Source organism: Anomalospiza imberbis, chromosome 3, assembly GCF_031753505.1.
Source record: "Anomalospiza imberbis isolate Cuckoo-Finch-1a 21T00152 chromosome 3, ASM3175350v1, whole genome shotgun sequence".
In the NCBI taxonomy this organism is placed as follows: domain Eukaryota; kingdom Metazoa; phylum Chordata; class Aves; order Passeriformes; family Viduidae; genus Anomalospiza; species Anomalospiza imberbis.
In genome coordinates this window covers 52942537-52961864 of record NC_089683.1, presented here as the reverse complement: position 1 = coordinate 52961864, position 19328 = coordinate 52942537, and the positions used below count along the sequence as shown (strand labels likewise).

The following is a 19328-nucleotide window of genomic DNA, read 5'->3' as shown; positions in this document are numbered from 1 at the left end:
TGGGAAACTTGTAAATTGGGAATTATGTAAAAATAATAAAATAATAAGAAGTGAGAAGAAGAATGCCAAGTGAGAACAGGCAAGAAAATACAGGCTTACTGAAAACAGACAGGTCTAGAATGGGAATTTTTCTGCCTGTAATGATATATTTGTATCTCAGTTTCCTAGCAGACTCTTGACATTTCATTTAGCAGTGTTACAGGAAACCTTACAAAAAAGAGTTACCTAAGAGTAATTTGGAAACCAACTATTGAAGGAGTACGATAAAGAGGTCAATCAGTTTATCACCCAGAAGACCTTGACGCATGATAGGAGAATTACAGCTCTGCAACTGTGTAAATAGCTCTTTAAGTAGATAGAATAGGTCAAGGAGCATCAGGAGTCTCCTGGGCTGCCCACATGGAGTACGGGCCATCACCACTGCAGGATGATGCCATCAGCACCACTGCTGCCCAGCCCAAATGAGTGTGAGGTGTGGCAGCGCTGGCAGTGACAGCTGAACCCACTGGGCAGGTCCCGAGCCACCCATCAGCCTCATGTCTGGCAGTGCTAGCAGGAATGCAGAAGCAAATAAGGGGACAAAGGACTGACCGCTTTCCACACCTGGCAAACAAACTCAGGAGCCTGAGAGGACAGAGGCAATGGCACACTTGGTGCAAAAGTCCATTTTACTCATTAATTTCTGTCTTACCAAAGATTTAGGCCACATGTCAGTAGGGATCTCTTTCCCCTAATTAGCCCCAAAACCACAGATTTCCCAGAGTAACACTCACTGAACTGTTCTGTTCTTTCAAGAGCTCCACACCACTTCTATGCCAATGAACCCCACACTAACATGTGCTCATAAAGCAGTGCTTCCCTTCTTATACTTCATACTTCACCGAACATCCTAATTAATGCTTTTTTAAGGGTGATCAAATAAATAGTCATTATTCACCTTCTGCATACCATTCATGATGTCACAGATTTCCAGCATCTTTTCTTAGTTACTTCACTTTTTCCAACTGACTAATACTGTGATACTTTGGACTCTCCTATTTCTCTGATCACACAGGCTGCCCTTCTTGCTAGCTTTTCTTCTCCTACTACATCCTTTTTGAGTTGGAGGAAGTAAAACCAAACACAGATTTTAAGCTATGATAAAAACAGTAACACGTGCTGGTGACAGAAAAGACGGTTTCCTTAAACATGTATGAAACTAGTAATTTTTCCACATCATATACTAATCATTTTTCCACACTGCTCAGTATGTCACTGCTGTTTCAGGACATTCCAATCCCACATCTCTATAACAGATTTGTTAGAAGCAATAAAATTATATTACTATAGTCTAGCCAAGCACCAGGACAAAGGAGTGAAAACCTTCAGGTAGCTTGAAAGAATCTGAAACACAATACATTCAGGGAAGAACAGTTATCCCTCAGAGTAACCTAATCAGGGTACTGGTAAGAAATTAAGCAAAGTAGGCTTCCTGGGGTAGCTTCCTTATCAATTAATGAGTCCTGATACTAATTATGGTGACAGAGATGGAGTACAATAAGTATCACTTAAGTGATCCTACACACAGAGATCTCAAGAATATGAAAGACTTACTTGGGACAATAAAGGGGGAAGACAAATCAGTTTATCTGAACAATTTTTTCCATTCCTACTTTCTACCCTAACATTTCAGTAACTTTCTGCAATTCTGCTATGTGCAAAGTTGTGCACAGGATGATGTAATTGTGATTTAAAGCATCTTTCTAGCTTTTCTCATGACTCTCAAAGTGATGAGATGAACAGCATTCACATTAAAATCACTTGTTTTAAATAAAAAGTCTTTCTTTCAGCTTCTGTCAAGCATGGGTGAACCCCACCACCAGAGGGGCCAGATTCCTGGTTTGGGACACCTTCCACACACTGATGTTTCAGCTGCAGCAGCCTCTGAGAAAGACACCCCAGCCCCATTCCATCCTTTAGCCAGCTGCAGCTGCAGCAGTTAGGGGGCATATAAAAATGTTTTTTTGCCATCTGATCAGACCTATTTCCCTGAAGTAAACCAGCAAGTTACACAGAAACATTCCCTACTGAGATTTGGATAGTGTATTGCTACCATGTTAAAAGAGAAATAAAAAAAATCCCTACCTACACTTTCTCACCAACTCAGGTATCTGTTTTTCTTTTCTGCTTCCCACTTTCCCCAGAGTCTCCTGACAAGCCCTCACCTTTACTTCTGCGTATTTTTACTCTACTGAATCCTATCAATTGGCTTCCTCCTTTGCTACAGCTGAAGAAACTTGAAACAAAAGGCAGCTGTCATCTATCACAACCACACTTGTGCTCCTTCATTAGTGAGACTTCTGACATAGGAACATAGCAATTCCCTGATCATTACAAATCCAGACACATGACTCTGAAATATCTATGCCTTGAACAACTTTTCTCTATTATCAATAAAAACTGATTGTCCACTAATTATTTTCCAAGCAATTCTCTCAGATGAATAAAGAGATCACCAGAAAATACAGAGGCTCAATAAAAAATGACTGTCAGTTCAAAGAATTGATAAAAAAGGTAGTAACTCCTTCTGCCATTAGGTATTTTTAGGCACACTTCAATAAAAATTTGACTACTGATATTCATGCAATATTCACATACTACAGCTTCTACACTAAAAACTGCAAATATTTAAGGAACTTAAATTTCCTCTTTACTTACTTCATCCCCAAGAAGTGGCTTTAGCTCCTTTGTGGTCTGACAGCATTACTTGTGAATCCTATTCAGGAACATGTCAGCATCTAAACACATCTTTCACTAAACTATCACCATAAAATTTCTGACTATCCACTACATTAGGTATTCAAGGACACTACAGAGTGAGGAAAATCAGCCTGTCAACAAAGCAGAGCTGAGGGAAGGAATACTTAGGCATCACAAGAGAAAATATGGACATTTTAGAAAACTCTTAACATGCTGGTTTTCTTCATTTATTTTGCTGCTTGAGCACACCACAGCTTGCCTGGGAAGGCTATGCCATGTAAGCCAACCAGGACAATGTCTCCTAAAATCAAGCACTGCACTGTTCTGTCTACTGATTGGTGTTTACAAGGTCATAGGCTGAAAAGAGAGACAAAAATCACAAAGATTCTAAAGATACAGGACACATGCCCTGTTTTCATGTCTGGAGATGACATCAGCATCTGATGTGTGCTGACTGTCATCACTTCATCACACAGATCCACAGAAGCTATAGAAAAGAGCAACTCACTTTATACAAGCTACTACTGTTGGATCCCAAACATGACCCAACAAGTTGCAACAATGATGTCGCAACTGAGAAGATATTAGGAAATGTCAGTAGAGAAAGCTGGGAGTGAAGGCGTTGCACAATCAAAAAATGTGGCTTAACTTTGCATTATTATTTAAATGCACGTGAAGGGAGTGCTGCTTTTCAGAGCACTTATACTAACTTTCAACAGTGTTTTTCAAGCATAATATGGGAACTTGGTGAAGAAATTAAAAGCCTGCCTTGAGGATACCAGGTCTGAGTTATGCAGACACCCTAAAAATGATTACCTCATGCCTCTGCTTGGAGACCAAAAGATCTGCAATATGATTTCAAATGCATTATACTGTGTTTCTTACATACTTGGCTTATGAATATTCCTGTCTTAGAGAATAATGTCTGAACCTAAAATGAGAATATTCTGCCTGTTCTCTGAGGGCAGAAATCCCAAGAGAGCTACGGTGAGTCACTGGGAACAGGAGAGAGATGATACATGTGGGTGCTACAGAGGACTGCTCCACAGGCACTCAGGGTACAGATTCTGGAAGCCTAGGTAGGGGAAGAGGCAAAGGATCCAATCTGCCTGGTTGACAGCCCTCCCAGGAAATACAGAAGAGAAAGACCAATGAGAGTCCAACTCTTTATCCCAGCACAGGATACACCACCAAGACTGCCTCTGAAGAGCTGTACATGCCCTGCAGGTACTCAAGACTAACTTCAAAGGGCACCCGTGCTCAGCAAGCACAAGACTCAGCAGACAGCTGGCACAACCTAGGAAAGCCAGCCTACCCCAGGCATGATGAGCTAGTGGATCCTGGAAGTGATGAATTCACTAACCATAGAGATATATTTCCCTTCATTATCCCTGGCAGAAATATGACAACTCTTTTTATTAATTCTCCTGACACGCTTCCTTTTCATCTCCTGCACAGGCACACCTGTCACAGTCTCACCATGGGCTATGGGACCAATCACTCCATAGCCTTCCTCTCTTCCCCTGGGACCACCTTTAAGACATGTTAAGTGCATCTGAGTTTAAATATAATTAAGAACATAAGTCCTCACTCCTTCTGAAAATTCAGCCCTTGGAAACACACCTGGGTCTTTCAGCAGTGAGATCAGTTTTAGCTAACAAAACACAACCTACTCTGACCTTTCCAGAATAAATCACAAGATGTCACTGCCTTAAATCTTACTTTGAGTTATTGCTATAGTGGAATGTAACTTTGTAAAATAGCAAATCCTGATATTTTTTCCCCCATGACAGAAACACCACTTTTTAATTTTCTGATTCAATAATTTATGCCACTGTTAAAAAGGAATTCCTGATTTCTAATCTCCACTTGTTTCTCTCCATGTCCTGGTCTGCTGAGCCTGTCAAAGCTCTTTGCCATGATATCGCAATTACACAATTAATTTAGGATAAGGTTCTTCAGTTTTTTCTCGTTAAAGAAGAGTTATAACCAAAGTAGTGTCTCACAACTCTCTCTAGTGTCCAACATTTTCCTTCTTCCCTGAGCTGTGCTAAACACAGCTAACAGTAAACCAAGTTAGAGAACCCAAATTAAGAGTAACAACATCCCCTGTTCCAGCATCCTGGGTCCTGGAGGTACAGAGAAGGCTAATAAGGACAAGCAAAGCCATTAAACAGCTGATATGTAAAGAATGCTGAAGATCTTCACTCTGAAAAGGAAACTATGAAAGAGGTATATTTTATAGAGAGAAAAGAACAAACAAAAACTCAACCAACCAGCCAGAAAACACCAAAGAAACGCAGAAGAAAAATCATAGGAGTCTTGGAGACTGTGAGTAGGGATTGACAATTCAGTTTCTTATACAAGAACCCATGGCCACCCAACAAAGCCAGCAGAAGCAAGATTGCTCCTGAAGAAAATGGTAGCAAACCTGTGCCCTCTTCACTAAAAGATACTGCAGAAACATGCACAGGCCCAAGGAAAGGCAAGATGAGTATATGGTAGAGCACTCTAAATGCATGAACTACGAGCAGCTCAGAAGAGGACAGTAGTGTCATAATCTTCTCCAGACATCCAGGTGTGGCTCTTGTGGGAGAACATATACTACACTAAATGGGCTCTGGTCTGAAATGGTCTTTCCTACTGCCCCTCTAGCATTTCTTCCTCCTGGAATCACACACACCACCAGGCTTGGAGGCAGCAGTTCAGCAGCAGCCACACAGTCATACTGTAATTCCTTTTACTGACTTGCATAAAACTTTCAAGTACCTGTAGGATTTTTTTGCCTGTAAAATTATGTTTTCCAAGTTTATGGTCAGGTAAATAGGCACATCAAGTACCCCAAGTAATTTTTCGTGGTTAACAAGCCATTCATCCTGGAAAGCTTTGTTCTACAACTGTGGGATTTCCAGGGCATCCCTCTGGCTGCCCTGGAAGGTCTGGGACCCTGGCAGGGGGTCAGGAACCCCCCCTGTACAGAGCCCCAAGAGACACTGTCTCTGATTTCTGTCCATGCAAAAGATTTTTCAATCTTTCAGGATGAATTACAAGCTCTGACTGTTTGATACAAGTAGTAATTAGTGTGGCATGGGTGCAAAAGTAGAATTTTAGGATTCTAGATAAGGGGTTCAAAGGGGGCAAGATGGAGGAAACTGGGTGTGCCTTGTCCTTCTTCTTCATGCCCTCCATGATTCACTGTGGTGTTGGCATTTTTCTATTGGTTTAGGCTGGGGACACACTGTTCAACATGGGTGATAGCTATTGGCACATTATTGTAAATATACCACATGTAGTTTTTGGTATATAATGTTTGTAACATCCCACTGAGGGGCAGAGCCCCGCACGCTGTCCTGCAACACAGACCTGCTGGAGGTCAGAGAGAAAACATTTTAGATGAGAAAGAATAAACAATCTTGAAAACCAGCACAGACAAATTACGACTCCTTTGGCAACAGGGCTGAAAGACAGAGACTTTCTACAATCTCGGGAGCATCTAAATATCACAGATCCCGACATACAACCTACCTTTAAAACATGTAATCTGCCTGTACTCAAATTACCACTCAATTCATGTAACTCAACATTGGTAACTTGCGATGGGCACTTTCCCCCCTCACCTATAATGTGTTGAATCACACAGAAAGCTACTGACCCCTTCAGAGCTAAACACACTTGGTCATCCTACCAGAGGGACCTACCATCCAAATCTTAAACTTGAGATATTCTAGAATATAAACTCAAGGGCCTCACAAAATACTAGTACATGACATCAGCAATGTAATGCTTACAAATGCAGTTTGCCCTGATTGACTATTCAAAAATTAAAGAAGGAACATAAAAATTTTGTATCAAACTTTTTTAAAGGCTTACTGAAAAAAAACCCCATCAGTTACCACAAATTAATAATTAAACTCTCAGGACTCCTATGTGAAAAATAGCTCTGTCAATTAAAAAGAATTATGTCTATTAAGCTACTGTTTACCTCCATTTCCAACTGAGTGGAGAAAATCACAACACAGTATATAAATAGATGAATTCTCCTTCTATGTCCTTTCATTTTCCTTGCTGCCAGAAGCACCAGAAAAATTACTGAAATTTCAACTGGTAGTATCACATACTGAGCTAAAATTATTTTAGTTTGTCTTTTATTCTTAACACAGTTAAGAAATCTCTTATTTTTTATGTTCCTGGACAGTTTTCATGTTCTGTCCTTCACTTTCCCATTCAATTCCTTTGCCTCCTACTTGAAATATACATTAGATTTCTGACTGGCTTCATTTCCTTCTAACAGAAGACTTAAAAACAGCTCAGTCTTCCGTCTCAAGATTAGGTGCCATGTGTGCCACTGGGATTAGCTCATTTGCTTTGAGCATGCTGCTAATAATGCCAAGGTTGTGTTGATGGGCAATACCTACCCATTACATACAAAATATCAAGTTTCAGCTATTTGCATCTTTTACTTAGTTTAGCAACAAACAAAAGATTATCCACCAAGATGAGAATTTGAAGCAGACGCTACACATGGGGAGCTTGCCCATTATTAAGATTTCCACACAATTTTCCAGAACTTAAATGCTAACAACATCATTACTGATACTTACTGCTCAGATTGAATTCTCCTGCCTTTGGACAAGGAATCCCTTCTCTGAGCAACTGTTTCTAGCAAACATGTTAACAGCACAGCTTCAATATAACCTGGTGGCCTTAACATTGATCCTCTGGGATTCAAGACCATTTGTTCTCATTCCAGAACAAGTCACCTGAAAACAGCTACCTTTCAGTCATTTGTCCACTTTATTCTTTCCACATGGTTTCTATAACCAGTGCTAATAAACCAGCTTCCTGAAGCTTCCCAACCAGCCACTGCCCAGTCAGTACCTTCATTTTACCCTCATATGCAAGTTATTCCAATCCCCTTAGTATTCTACACAGGCAATTATAACCAAATTGACATCTTCCTATGCTGCTTCAATTTTATTTCAGATCTTCATTCTGAAAGAAACTTATTATTTGCATTTTCACCCCTCCTTACATCCACAGTCATTTCTGGGCTGAAGCCAAAGCACTAAGTCAAGGTCGCAGAACCTGAGAAAATTTAGATCCTGTTCTTACTGCTGTATTAAACAACTTAACACAACACAAAGTAGCCCACTTAGTATATCACTTGGATTACTTAGAATAGAAAGTAATTTGCTACATGAATAGGGCTGACCAAATCAAGCCTCCAGAGATTAGGGCTGATTACAGTTAGCTAGCTACAAGCAAAAAATTTATATGGATTTTCTCTTTTTTATTCTTTCTTCTTTTTTTACGAGTAGCACCTTAATTAGGTCCTCAACTGCATCTTACTATTCTGTACCAGGTAATACAAAAGACAAAATCAGGACTCATAAGCAGAAGGAAATTTCCAGGTTTAACTCAATATATATATTGAAAAGTCCACTTCAGATTAAGCCTTCTTAGCAGATGACCTAACTATTATGCGATGTGTGTTCAGGAAGTGTCCCACCATTTCATTACATTTAAATTCTCTATAAATTTTCACTGCATTGCAAGCAACTTTCATCTTTGAAACAAAGTACTTCTGGTATCATGGGAACTGCCTCTACTGTTTTTGTGCCAGTCAGGGCCAATCTCACCACATAATGAGTAATGAAAATTGTTATGCACTCTCTGCTTTACTTACTAATATTTGTTCTTGGTCATTTACCCAGAACATTCAGAAGCTTGGTAACTGCACACATGCTCCTGCATCACTCCCTGTTTAAGGGATGGCAGGAAGGACAAGTCAAAAAAAAGGCTTGCCCTAGGCTGCCCCTAGGGTGATACTCCGGCACCTCCTGCTCAGCATGTGATATACTCTCTCATTAAATGGACATATACCACTTTCCTTCTCGTGGTGTTTAGGAGTCCTGCTTGTTTTGATGTAAATCAGAGCTATACTAAGAGGGGGTTTTGTTACTCTCCCCTCCCACTCCTGCAGAAATTGAACACCACGCACTGAATGGCTTTATGATTACAGAGCAGAATGATAAGCTAGTCAACTGGATTTTATGTTGTTGAGTTACTTACAAAAGTAACTCTGTGATATGGGACAAGCCAGCTAAACCAAACTTTTCTCTATGACATATTCTTTAATGGAGACTAATTCCTCACATATGTTGCCTGCTTACGTTTTCAAGCAAAATCAGTGGAATCTAGGAATATTATGTACATCTGATAGAAAGACACATTATATCATGCTGGAATAAATATATGGATGAAATTCAGCGTGGTTTTTGACCACTGTTACACTGCTTGCTTTCAGAAACTCACACTTTTACCTGCCTCAGTGTCTTCAGTGGCACGACACATATGTTTTCATTCAGTTCAGCAACTCTTGACAGGAATTGTGATTTCCTAATATTTCAATAAAAACAGGCTTCCCAGAGACAACATGTCAAAACCAAGAAGCCAAGCTGCAAAATTTAGGTCAGCTGGGTTATCCCAAGGAGAAGGGGAGAGCATCCTGGGCACCAAGTACAGCAGCCAGAGTACCTACACAACCATTGTACTGTGCCAGACAGACATATCCTCGGAAGTCTGAATGCTGTTTACTACAGCAACAACAGCAGAAAGAGTGAGACAAAGTTCAAAAGCAGATTACCACATAAGCCAAAAGATGTGGCAAAAATATAGAGAAAGGAGTGTTATTTCCATTGATCTTCAGGAAAAACAACAAGCAGTATTAGCATCTCTGTTGATTCAAGGCAAGACAACAACGGCTGTGTCTGCAAGGCAATGTCTTATAGGATGAGATTTGGAGACTGAACGTTGCAAATTATTATGGAACTACAGACCCACTGAAGAACAGCGCAAGTGCTAAGAGGAAAGGAAGCTATGAGGCTACACTGGAGAAAATTTCTAGCAGTAGGATCTATTCAGCCACTTAGCAGTGGCTCAAGAAAAATGATCATTCCTGTATACCATCAGGTTATCTGTAAGGGTGCCACCACAGTGTAAGCCGATATGCTGTACCGAACAGTCTTGGATGGGAGAGGGATGCTGGAGGATCCCTTCCTAGAGGATGCCCCAGTCACACCACCTCGTCCCTCCTCGGCTCGGCGCTGCCACCCGCCGGCTGCCGGCATTAACACAACGCCGCACCTGGACGCAGGAGAGGAGCTCCTCGCTGCACTGCTGCGCTTCCACCTTCCCCAGATAATCCAAATCTTTTAACTGCTATCTTTTATACAGAGCTTGGCAGGGATAACCACCTCCAGTTCTGCACAGCCTTCAGAAGCTGTGTTAGTCCTTCCACCGGAGAAGAGGAATTTACTGAGTCAACAAAATCCTCCTGACAGCATTGGTGCCTGCAGGAATCTATTAAAAAGCGATTAAAATCTATTAAGAAGCACAGCATTGAAAGTGGGAGTCAGGATGTCACTGCATTTGCAAATTCAAAAAGGCAAACACATTCACAAGCCCCTAACGAAAGGACATGGTGTGCATGGAACAAGTTATAATGAGATGTTATGTTCCTTCCCCAATCTTTTAGAACAATAAATAAAGAAGGATTTCTTGTCCTGTAAAATATGAAAGGGAAATTATTCAGAACACAGTGGTCTTCATTCTGTTAGACTGACAGACACAACTCCTCTAGATTCAAATAATCTAATGACAGATCCCCCATTAATCCACAAAGCTTGGTTCTATCATGGGAATGTGCAAGGCTGATGCTACATTTAATAAATTTTCCTTCTGAGGAAAGTTAAACATTTTGATAAAGTGCAGAAAGCATTTAGGGAAAATAGAAGTAATTCCTGTGTCAGATTTTCATGAAGTTAGAATTACAGAACTGTTTAAGTTGAAAGGGACCTTAAAGATCATCTAGCTCCAACCCCCCTATCATGTTCTAGATATTAGTCAAAGTTGGACAGTTGGGCAGAAAGAGACACCAAAACTCCCAAAACCTTCAGAAAACATAAATAGAAAAATGGTTAGCAGAGAAAGTGCATGCTTTTTAGTCAGAGCACTTCCAAAACATCTAAAATCGGACAAGTCAGGGGGGGAAAAAAGACAGAGAAGGGGAAGTATATGTACCCCTGACATTAAATAATTAAGACACACATATATGCATGGGTAATCCCTCTCAGACACTTTCATATGAAAGTATATCAACAATAAAAAGATAAAGTCGTTACAGATTTGGCAGTACTTTCCCACCACTGCAGCTGACACATCTTCCAGCAGAGAACTGCTGAATGCACACCTGGCAGAACTCAGCTCAGCGAGATAGATGGGTTTGTCCTCTGCCATGGCATATGCAGGTAAAAGGCAAACTACTTAAACAAGTCCAGTTCTTTCAGACTGCTCTGGGTGTGCAGACAGCTCTCGGAAACTACTCAGGATGTTGGCAAAGATGGCAGCTTTCAGGAGAGCAGTAGTAACAAACAGCTGAGCAGGTAACCCTGCGAGCTATAGCTGCAGTGGGTGAAGGCAGTATAAGCCATGTAGCCCAGTGCCATGGCAACTAACAATTCTACTGAAAAGACTTCATTTTGAAAGTTGCACATGGAGCTACTGCACTTGTTTCACAATCAACTCTTTTCCGCCTCTATTTAAACTTTCACTTCTGCAATTTGGTGGTTCGGTTGGTAAAAGCCTTTAGGAACAACCGAAAAGAAGGCATTTAAACAAGGCAAAAACTCTCTGGATTTTGCCAGTTGGGTCTGTGCTCAGCTCAACAGCAGCATGAAATTATTTCTCAACAGAAATTCTGTATTTCTGAAGAACTCAGAAACTCAGTATCATTTCAAGTCACCTTGTAATGATGCCAGTCCACATGAAACTGGGGAACACTTAAGAAACAGATGTAAGTAAAACCTGAGCTTGTACTGACTGCTGGATCACAAGTCAAAGACAACTCAAAGACATCAAAGACATCTTTGCATTCTCCTTAGCTAGTACTGCCACATTCTTAATTGACAGGGTGTGATCCCATTGCCCCTCATCTCACCACCCCAAGAGCCAACTGTTGCAGAATTTTTTAGTTTAACTTCTGAAAAACTTGAGAAATAAAATTGAGCTACTTCACAAACCCCTAAATTCCTCTAGGTACAAACCAACAAACAAGTGCTTCTAGCAGAAGCACTTTACTAGGAATGCAGCAGAAGTTTATACTTGTGTGTGTCTGCAGTTTTTTATATCAGCATACTACCAAAGCAGAAAGAATTTTCAGGTTTGTTTATTAACAGCTCTCCAGTTTTCCTTTTACAGATTTTATTTCCAGAACAGCGTGGTCAGAACTTCAGATAGAAAAAGTTCTTTTAGTTCTCAAATTATTGATCTCATCATATTCAAATCTGCCAAAAGTCACAGCCTTATCAAGAAATCACTGTAAACCCTTGAGCTTGCCAGAAGAATTAGTCCACGGTTTATCTTCCTTATGGCAAAGCCTATACTGCCTCACAAAAGGTGCTCTTCAGTTGTGGGCTAGTCTGCATGACCACTCAACATGTAACATTTTCTCTGCAGATTTCTTTTATTTATCTTAAAGAGGACTCCTCTTTAGGAGTCAGCCATCCATGCACACACTGTGTGAGCAGTAAAGAAGTCTGCTTTGTGGATAGCTACAGTTTTCTGTTCCATTCCTTCTCTTTGGGAAAGGATCCCTTACAAGATGGAACCAGAGTTCTCCAAATCTAAGAATTCCTTCCAGCAAAATACCAAGACAAAATCTGGAATGCGAAGTATTTCATAAATCATATATATAATCAATTAAGAGTATCTAACAAATTACAATCAAGAACTACAAACAGATGTGTATATGACTCGTCTCATATATTAATGTGCAATTATTTTTTTCTGAAGTACTTGCAAAAAAATCTTTTAAAAAGGAATTTATAATTAATTTACTTAGCTGGGGGTGAGGGGGAAACAAGCCATCACACAAGCCCTTTGACATCTTGTTTAAAAATTTACTTAATTCTACTACTTTACTTTAATTTACTTACTTCCTCACACTTTAACAAACATGAATATGAATTAAGACTGAAGCCTTAAACAGTATATATCAATTTATGAAAGAAATAGCCCTTCCAAAAAAAATGAACCCCATAAAACATTGAAGACTGATCTTAAAAATAACTAAAAAATGCAATAACAAAATAACTACTGCCTATAACAACACTGAGTTTTAGAACTGAAAAACAAGATATAGGTATTTTTGTTAGAATGCAAGGTTTAAGTTAGTATCAGATATTTTGAACTATATAATACTATTTGCTTTTATAGGAAGGATATCCAAAGTTAATTATCCTTTTAAGAAGATCTACACAATATGAGAAAAATACATTAGCAAGCTATCAAAACAAACTTATTTTAAAATACTACAGCATGAATATAACTCACCGGTACTATAGTATCTTTTAAGTTCTGTGCGTCTGATGTCTTTCAGTTGATTGTACTTTTTCTTTTTCTTTTCCTTGTCTGCAGCAGTTTGCTTTTCCCCAGGAAATTTACAGTTGTCTTCAGAGGAACTGATTTGCTCCAAAATAACTTTACTTTCATCATCTTTCTCAGAAGGTGTTTTGGAATCAGGAGATCCAGGGGAATTGGCAGAGACAGTCTCGGTGGTTTGTTTGACTTGCCTTTTCTTTTTCAAACTGTGCATAAAGAAAAGAAACCCACATTAAGATTTAGTCAACCTCTAGTGAGAAGTTAACTCACTTTCTGAATTGATTTTTATAAAATTAATTTAATATCAGAATTCCTTACAACCCTTTAAAAATCACACACTTGGCATCACTAACTTGGTAACTAAGATGATCCTACCTTATACTCTTTCTTCTATTATATCATGATCTCAAGGATACCTTCTCAAGAATAACAAAAAGGTAGCAATGTTTTTACTCTTATTTACTGAGGAGAAGGAACAGGGAAAAACAAACAAACAAACCATAGAAAAGCTGGGGATTTTTAAAAGGACCATACATCTCAATGTAAAAATAAGATAAGATACTGAATTCAAGTTTTCAAGATGAAGCTTGGTATAAAATAAAACCTCAGATCACAATGTACTATGACACAACAGCCAACAACAATTCCACAGTCCACTGCTCCTGCTTCATAAAACCATCTGTTCTCATATAAACTTGTTATTTTTTTCCATTTTGTCCAAGGTTATCTCCTAGAGGCCCCTCATGCTACTCCACAGCTGTTCTGGCACAACCCACACTAGCTGGTATTCCAAGTGTCACCCAGGAGCTCCTTTTTCAACATTATCAACACGGCCAGAAACTGCTTGTGCCAGAACATTTTCCAGCTGCCTAGATTTCTTCTGAGAGAAATCTTAATGAGCTGCCTATAGATCTTCCAACTTATTACTATAGCAACAAGAGTATTTTCTTTTTAGGAGACTCCTTAAAGCACAGATCAAATGAGAAAGAGGCTTCAGGAATCCTAACACAGAATTTTCTGCTAAATCACCATCTATAGCACTGAGTTTGCTTAGTGAGAGCCAAGACTGACTTTATGGGTTGAGGGTCACGGTCACTAAAATAGCTCCCAGTTAATCACTGACTCATACCATCCAAAATGAAAAACTAATCTACCTAATGCTCCTTCTCTTCAGTACATTAACTTCTTGGTTACAAGGTACCTAAGGGAGTGAGTAGTATATTTATCTTATTGATGCCAAAAACTTTGTTTTGTGCACAGGAAGAATTATGCATAGAAAATGCAGACAATCAGTGAGTCACCACAAATGGAAAAAGGTCACATGAGCTCACAGCAGTAGCTTACGTAAGTGAAAACTTAATACATTAAGTTATTAATACAATGCAAGAATTTCAGAGATTCTTTCTTCCACCTTTTATGTTCATATGCTTTTCATGTATTCTTTTAGACTACAACATAAAATACATACACAGAGCAATTGCAAATTTTAGACATTTCAGGCTACATGCATTTTTTTTCAAAATTAAAATACTAAAACCATTTCCAAGTTTAGAACGCTTAGACTGAGAAGGGTCAGTTTCTCAGACAACATGTGAACAACACTTTCCAGTGAAACACTTCAAAATACAACAATATTGTTGTATTGTTTGTGTTACAAACAGTGTCTATCACACATGTAGGTATACATATTTCTTTCACGGTTCCCAAAATAGGAAGATTCACATCCTGCAGCCAACACAGCGAGGATACTGTGTTCCCCATTCATTCAAACCCCCAGATCTGTAAGACAACTAGCAGTAGTAGCTCATGCTCTACCCAGCAAGAGACAGTTACTGTGTATGAAATTCATGGATTCAGTCCTGACTACATATGAAAACACCACACAGGGATTTAAAAAGATAAAAGTGACTACATCTATATAACAAATGAACTGCTTAAACTGACTGTTACACTAGACTAATTAAAATTTGCATATGAAAAAGAGGCTTATTTTTAACTATAAAAATGTTAACTATAAAAATGTTTTTATAGTTTTTAACTATATTTTTAACTATAAAAATAAGCCACAGCCCTTATAAAAGGCTGCTGTAGCAATCAAAAAACATTACAAACGCTTTGCATGCACAATGTGTATATTTAGCTCTGGTGTAAATCTTGGCAACGTAGCCCTCTATGCTGAAATGCCATATTCCTACCATGGCTATAACCAATTACAGACTTCTAAAGGAGCCATATTCCTGACTTCTGAGTCCAGTGACTCAATGACCTTCCTGTGTGTGTGCATCAAATCATCTGCTTCAGTAGATGAGAACTAGCAAGCATCCACTGGCACCCCATGTCTACTCACAATGCAGCAGAGACTTCTGTCTTCAGATTCACAGTCTATTTTTGTGATCACAAACTCTGTTTAGTAAGCTTTCTGTAGTATGAATGTAGTATCTCAAAACAACAGAGAGCCACTAGTGGAAACATAGAACCCTTTCTGGAAGGGGAAGAAAAGATTAAAGTGTAAAACCTCTTTAGAGGTCAACAGTCCTTGTGACAATACTAACAGCTTCTGTCAGTAATTTCCTTAAAACTTTCTCATTTGAACTGGAGTTTTCAAAGATGCCCCTGGCAACTTTTAGAATGAAGAGCTAAAACAGAACTGGTCCATTAGCGACAGAAAAAAAGGAAAGCAGAAAGGAGAGTCTGAACTGACTCACTGCAATGCAACTGACTGGTTCTTGTCCTCAGTGTTTAATCTGGCTGCAGTCCTACTCCTACAGCACACTGGGGGCTCATTACACAATGTACAGCATCCCCAGCCACAGCTGCTGCTGCTGTGAATGGACAGTGCCACCGGTACTTCAGGCATAAGTGATCAAGAATCTGGGGACTCCATAATTTCTATTCCATCGTCATCATAGGTACCAGATTTTCAGATGGTGCCAAGGTTACTCCTCCTGCCCACTGCTCTGTTTCAAGGCCATGACCATCCAACTCCAAAAGTGCTAGCCTTGGCATTAGGAAAAACAACAAAATTAAGACCAAGTATCCATGACATTCCAGACAGGACTCGGAGTAACTGCAGCTCTGTCTAGGGTTATGATCTCTGCTTGTAAGATGCTTCTTCCTGAGGTTTCTAAAGCCTGGTAAAAATTACCAAAACCCCTCCAATTCACACTCCTGAAAAGCCTCGCCTGTAATATATCAAGGAACTAAAACAAGCCTTCAACAGCATTTAAAGCCGTAACGGCAGCCTCAAACCTACTATGCTTTTTTGACATTATGCAGCCTCTTAGTAAAGCATAGCCCTGTATACACACGAGGCAATTAATTATTAATGCACACTGGTATAGTGCAGCAGAGACTGGGCTGTGTAGAGCACAGATGAAGGGTTTACTTCATCTTAAACTCCATTCTCTTGAAGTATCTCCTTCAGCCTCCACTCACCCTTCTCTCACACTGACCTGTATGTCCCACACAAGCTGCCAGTCCTTCTCCCACTCAGATTTCAAATCTGTCGCCTCCTAAAGAAGGTAGGGGCTGAAAGTCTAATCTACTCTTCTCTCTGCTCTCAGGTATTTCCCAAACTTCATGACAAGAGCTGCTATGAACAATGGTTTTAAGAACATAATTTGTTGAATTATTTATTTTTTCAACTACTTTGGAAGATTTTGAGTGGGTTTGTTCAGTTTCTAAGGGGATGTCTGTGAACAAACCTAACATTCAGTTTTGTCCTAATAGTTATGAAAGTAAAAGGGAGCTGAACAGCAAAAAAAAAAAAAAAAATTAAACCTCTCAGTTTGATCTTGTTCTGCAATTAAATCAGCCTTTCAGGCAAAACAAGATGCATACCGTGAATTAATAAAGTGTTGCTGCAGAAAATGCTTGGTTTTCAGTATCAGTACATGGATATGTTGTGTTCCATGAAGAAAGCAACTGAGGGTAGAAAGAAAAAGAAAGAAACAGGGAGGGCAGGATAAACAAACATTTTATCTGCAAAAACACTTCTGTTTATGAAAAAAGTCTTACACATCTGTAATTTCATTTAGACACCAGATAACATTTTTCAAGCTAGTTGATTCTGACAGGCAAAACATTTTTTCTGAGAAATGTTTATACAGAGGAATCAGTTTCCAGCCCCTCAAGTGCTTTCTGAGCAACAACCAGTAAGACATTTCCTAAGTTTGTCCAAATACAAAGTTTGCCAGCAAAAGCAAAACTTACTGCAATACAAAGATCATTTAATTTAATAACGACTAATGATCTGAAATGGACACAGTCTCAGAATAGGCAGGTAAAAATGCAAGGTTAGCAGTGCTTACTTAAATTAATTTGCAACTGACTGTTTAATACCTTGGGCACTGACTTACAGGAAAAGAGCTAGGAAAATTCCAAGAAATGGCCTACTTCATCTTCCAGACCCAATTCTATTTGACTGCCTATGAAAGGCAAATAACTGATATTTAGAATAAAACAGCCTGAATTTCCCATTACACTTACAAGGTAGGTGGTTAGGGTAAAAAGAAAACTGCTCAGAGAAAAGATGGATGATTTTATCTGCCAACTTCCACTAGAAACTACAAGCAACCAGTAAAGCAACTCTGACACTGAAACAATAAAGACATAGAAATCTGGCAATATCTTTTTTCCTAGAAATTTCATTTTGTTTTGCTTAACATTTATTCAATAGCAATGTCTAACAGAAAATTCAATAGGACCTCATTCAATACGTAATATCACAGTCAAAGAGCACTAGGTCTTTATCATTGGATGTTCTAAAAAACTCCTGTGATAGTAAGGAATATTTCTTATGATGCATTAGATTAATAAAGAGCATACACTATGAAAAACTCTAGCTTTAGAAACAAAAGCATTTAATAAAGTGGCCCTCCAAAAATATAAACAAAAGAAGGGGGAATGGAGAAGAAATCTTTTTATCTTCCAGCTGACAAGCTGAAGTTTTCCTTTTTAAATATTTTCCACAATGTGCATCCTCTAAAATGTGCCTTGATATCTGGCATACAATCATCTTAACATCCTTCAGAGCACAAACAGATCATGTTCCTCAAATACCATTTTTAAATCTATTTATGCATACATACAATAAGATTACAAAAAAAAACCTTTGAAACACTTCAAACACCTTAATCTCTTTTGTTCTCATTAGGATTCCTTTATATAAAAATGATATGCATACCAATTATTTCAGAATTAATAATTTTAATCTTAATTTAAATCTCTGCACTGATTATAGTACATACTAGTTTCTTTCTACCCTCCATGCCTTTCTCCACCCATCCAGAAGAGCTCAATAAATCAAATGTCACATCAAAAAAACACCCATACCTACCTATAGAAATCTGACAGTAAAAATCTCCATTAGTCACCCACTGGTCTGGTATTAATCAGTCCTCCTCTCCCAGCCTGCTCAGATCACCCCTCTCCCCTTCACTCAGCTCAGTGCCAGCACAACTCAGCCAGCTCCAGGCACGGCCCTGCTCTCATCCCATCCCATGGAACCTGAAGAATAAACAAATCTCAGACAAAATAAATTATTGCTGCTTGCAAAGCCAAAGGAAGTCAGACTGCTTGGCAGACCATAACACTTAACCCAGACCTTCCCAGTGCAACTACTTTCACTTCAGCACAGAAACAAATACAAAGCCATTGACCCTCAGAAATCTTCCTCACACTGAACAGCATCCACCCCACAAGGAAGCACACTCCATGGAACAGCAGACATTTCAGGTGGCACATGTCCTGTTTTGGAAACAAGCAAGCCACAAGGCTGTATGTTTACTATTAAAACAGACTAGTAAAGCAAATGTAAGGGAGAGAACACATTTTTTGTCAGATATTTAAAGAATGTTCTTTATATCTTTATATATTTATATCATATATATTTATATCTTTATATATTCCACAGAGAGGAAAAATCTACAAAAAAATCAATTCTGAAAAAGTCATCAAGGACAACCGTGTAGTTCCAGTATGGTGGTTGCAGACACTCAAAAGTGTCCATAACCTGGTCATTCCAAAGGACAAACACAACTCCTGAAAGCTCTGATGTTAGTAGCACAGGTCAAAGCTGGAAATTTCCACTTTTATTGGAGCTCCTGTTACTGATTGACAGCAAGTACCAACACCAGGCTTCACAGATG

The 19328-nt window shown here is 39.1% G+C and overlaps 1 protein-coding gene across 6 annotated transcripts in view; it reads right to left on the bottom strand.

Moving 5' to 3' along the window:
• NCOA7 (nuclear receptor coactivator 7) overlaps positions 1-19328 on the bottom strand; it is an 83532-nt gene that overhangs the window by 28002 nt on the left and 36202 nt on the right. For all 6 annotated transcript variants that reach the window (XM_068184386.1, XM_068184384.1, XM_068184388.1 and 3 more), the window contains one exon: positions 13132-13385. In XM_068184386.1, coding sequence (XP_068040487.1) covers positions 13132-13385 — 254 coding nt within the window. The remainder of the gene's footprint in view (positions 1-13131; positions 13386-19328) is intronic.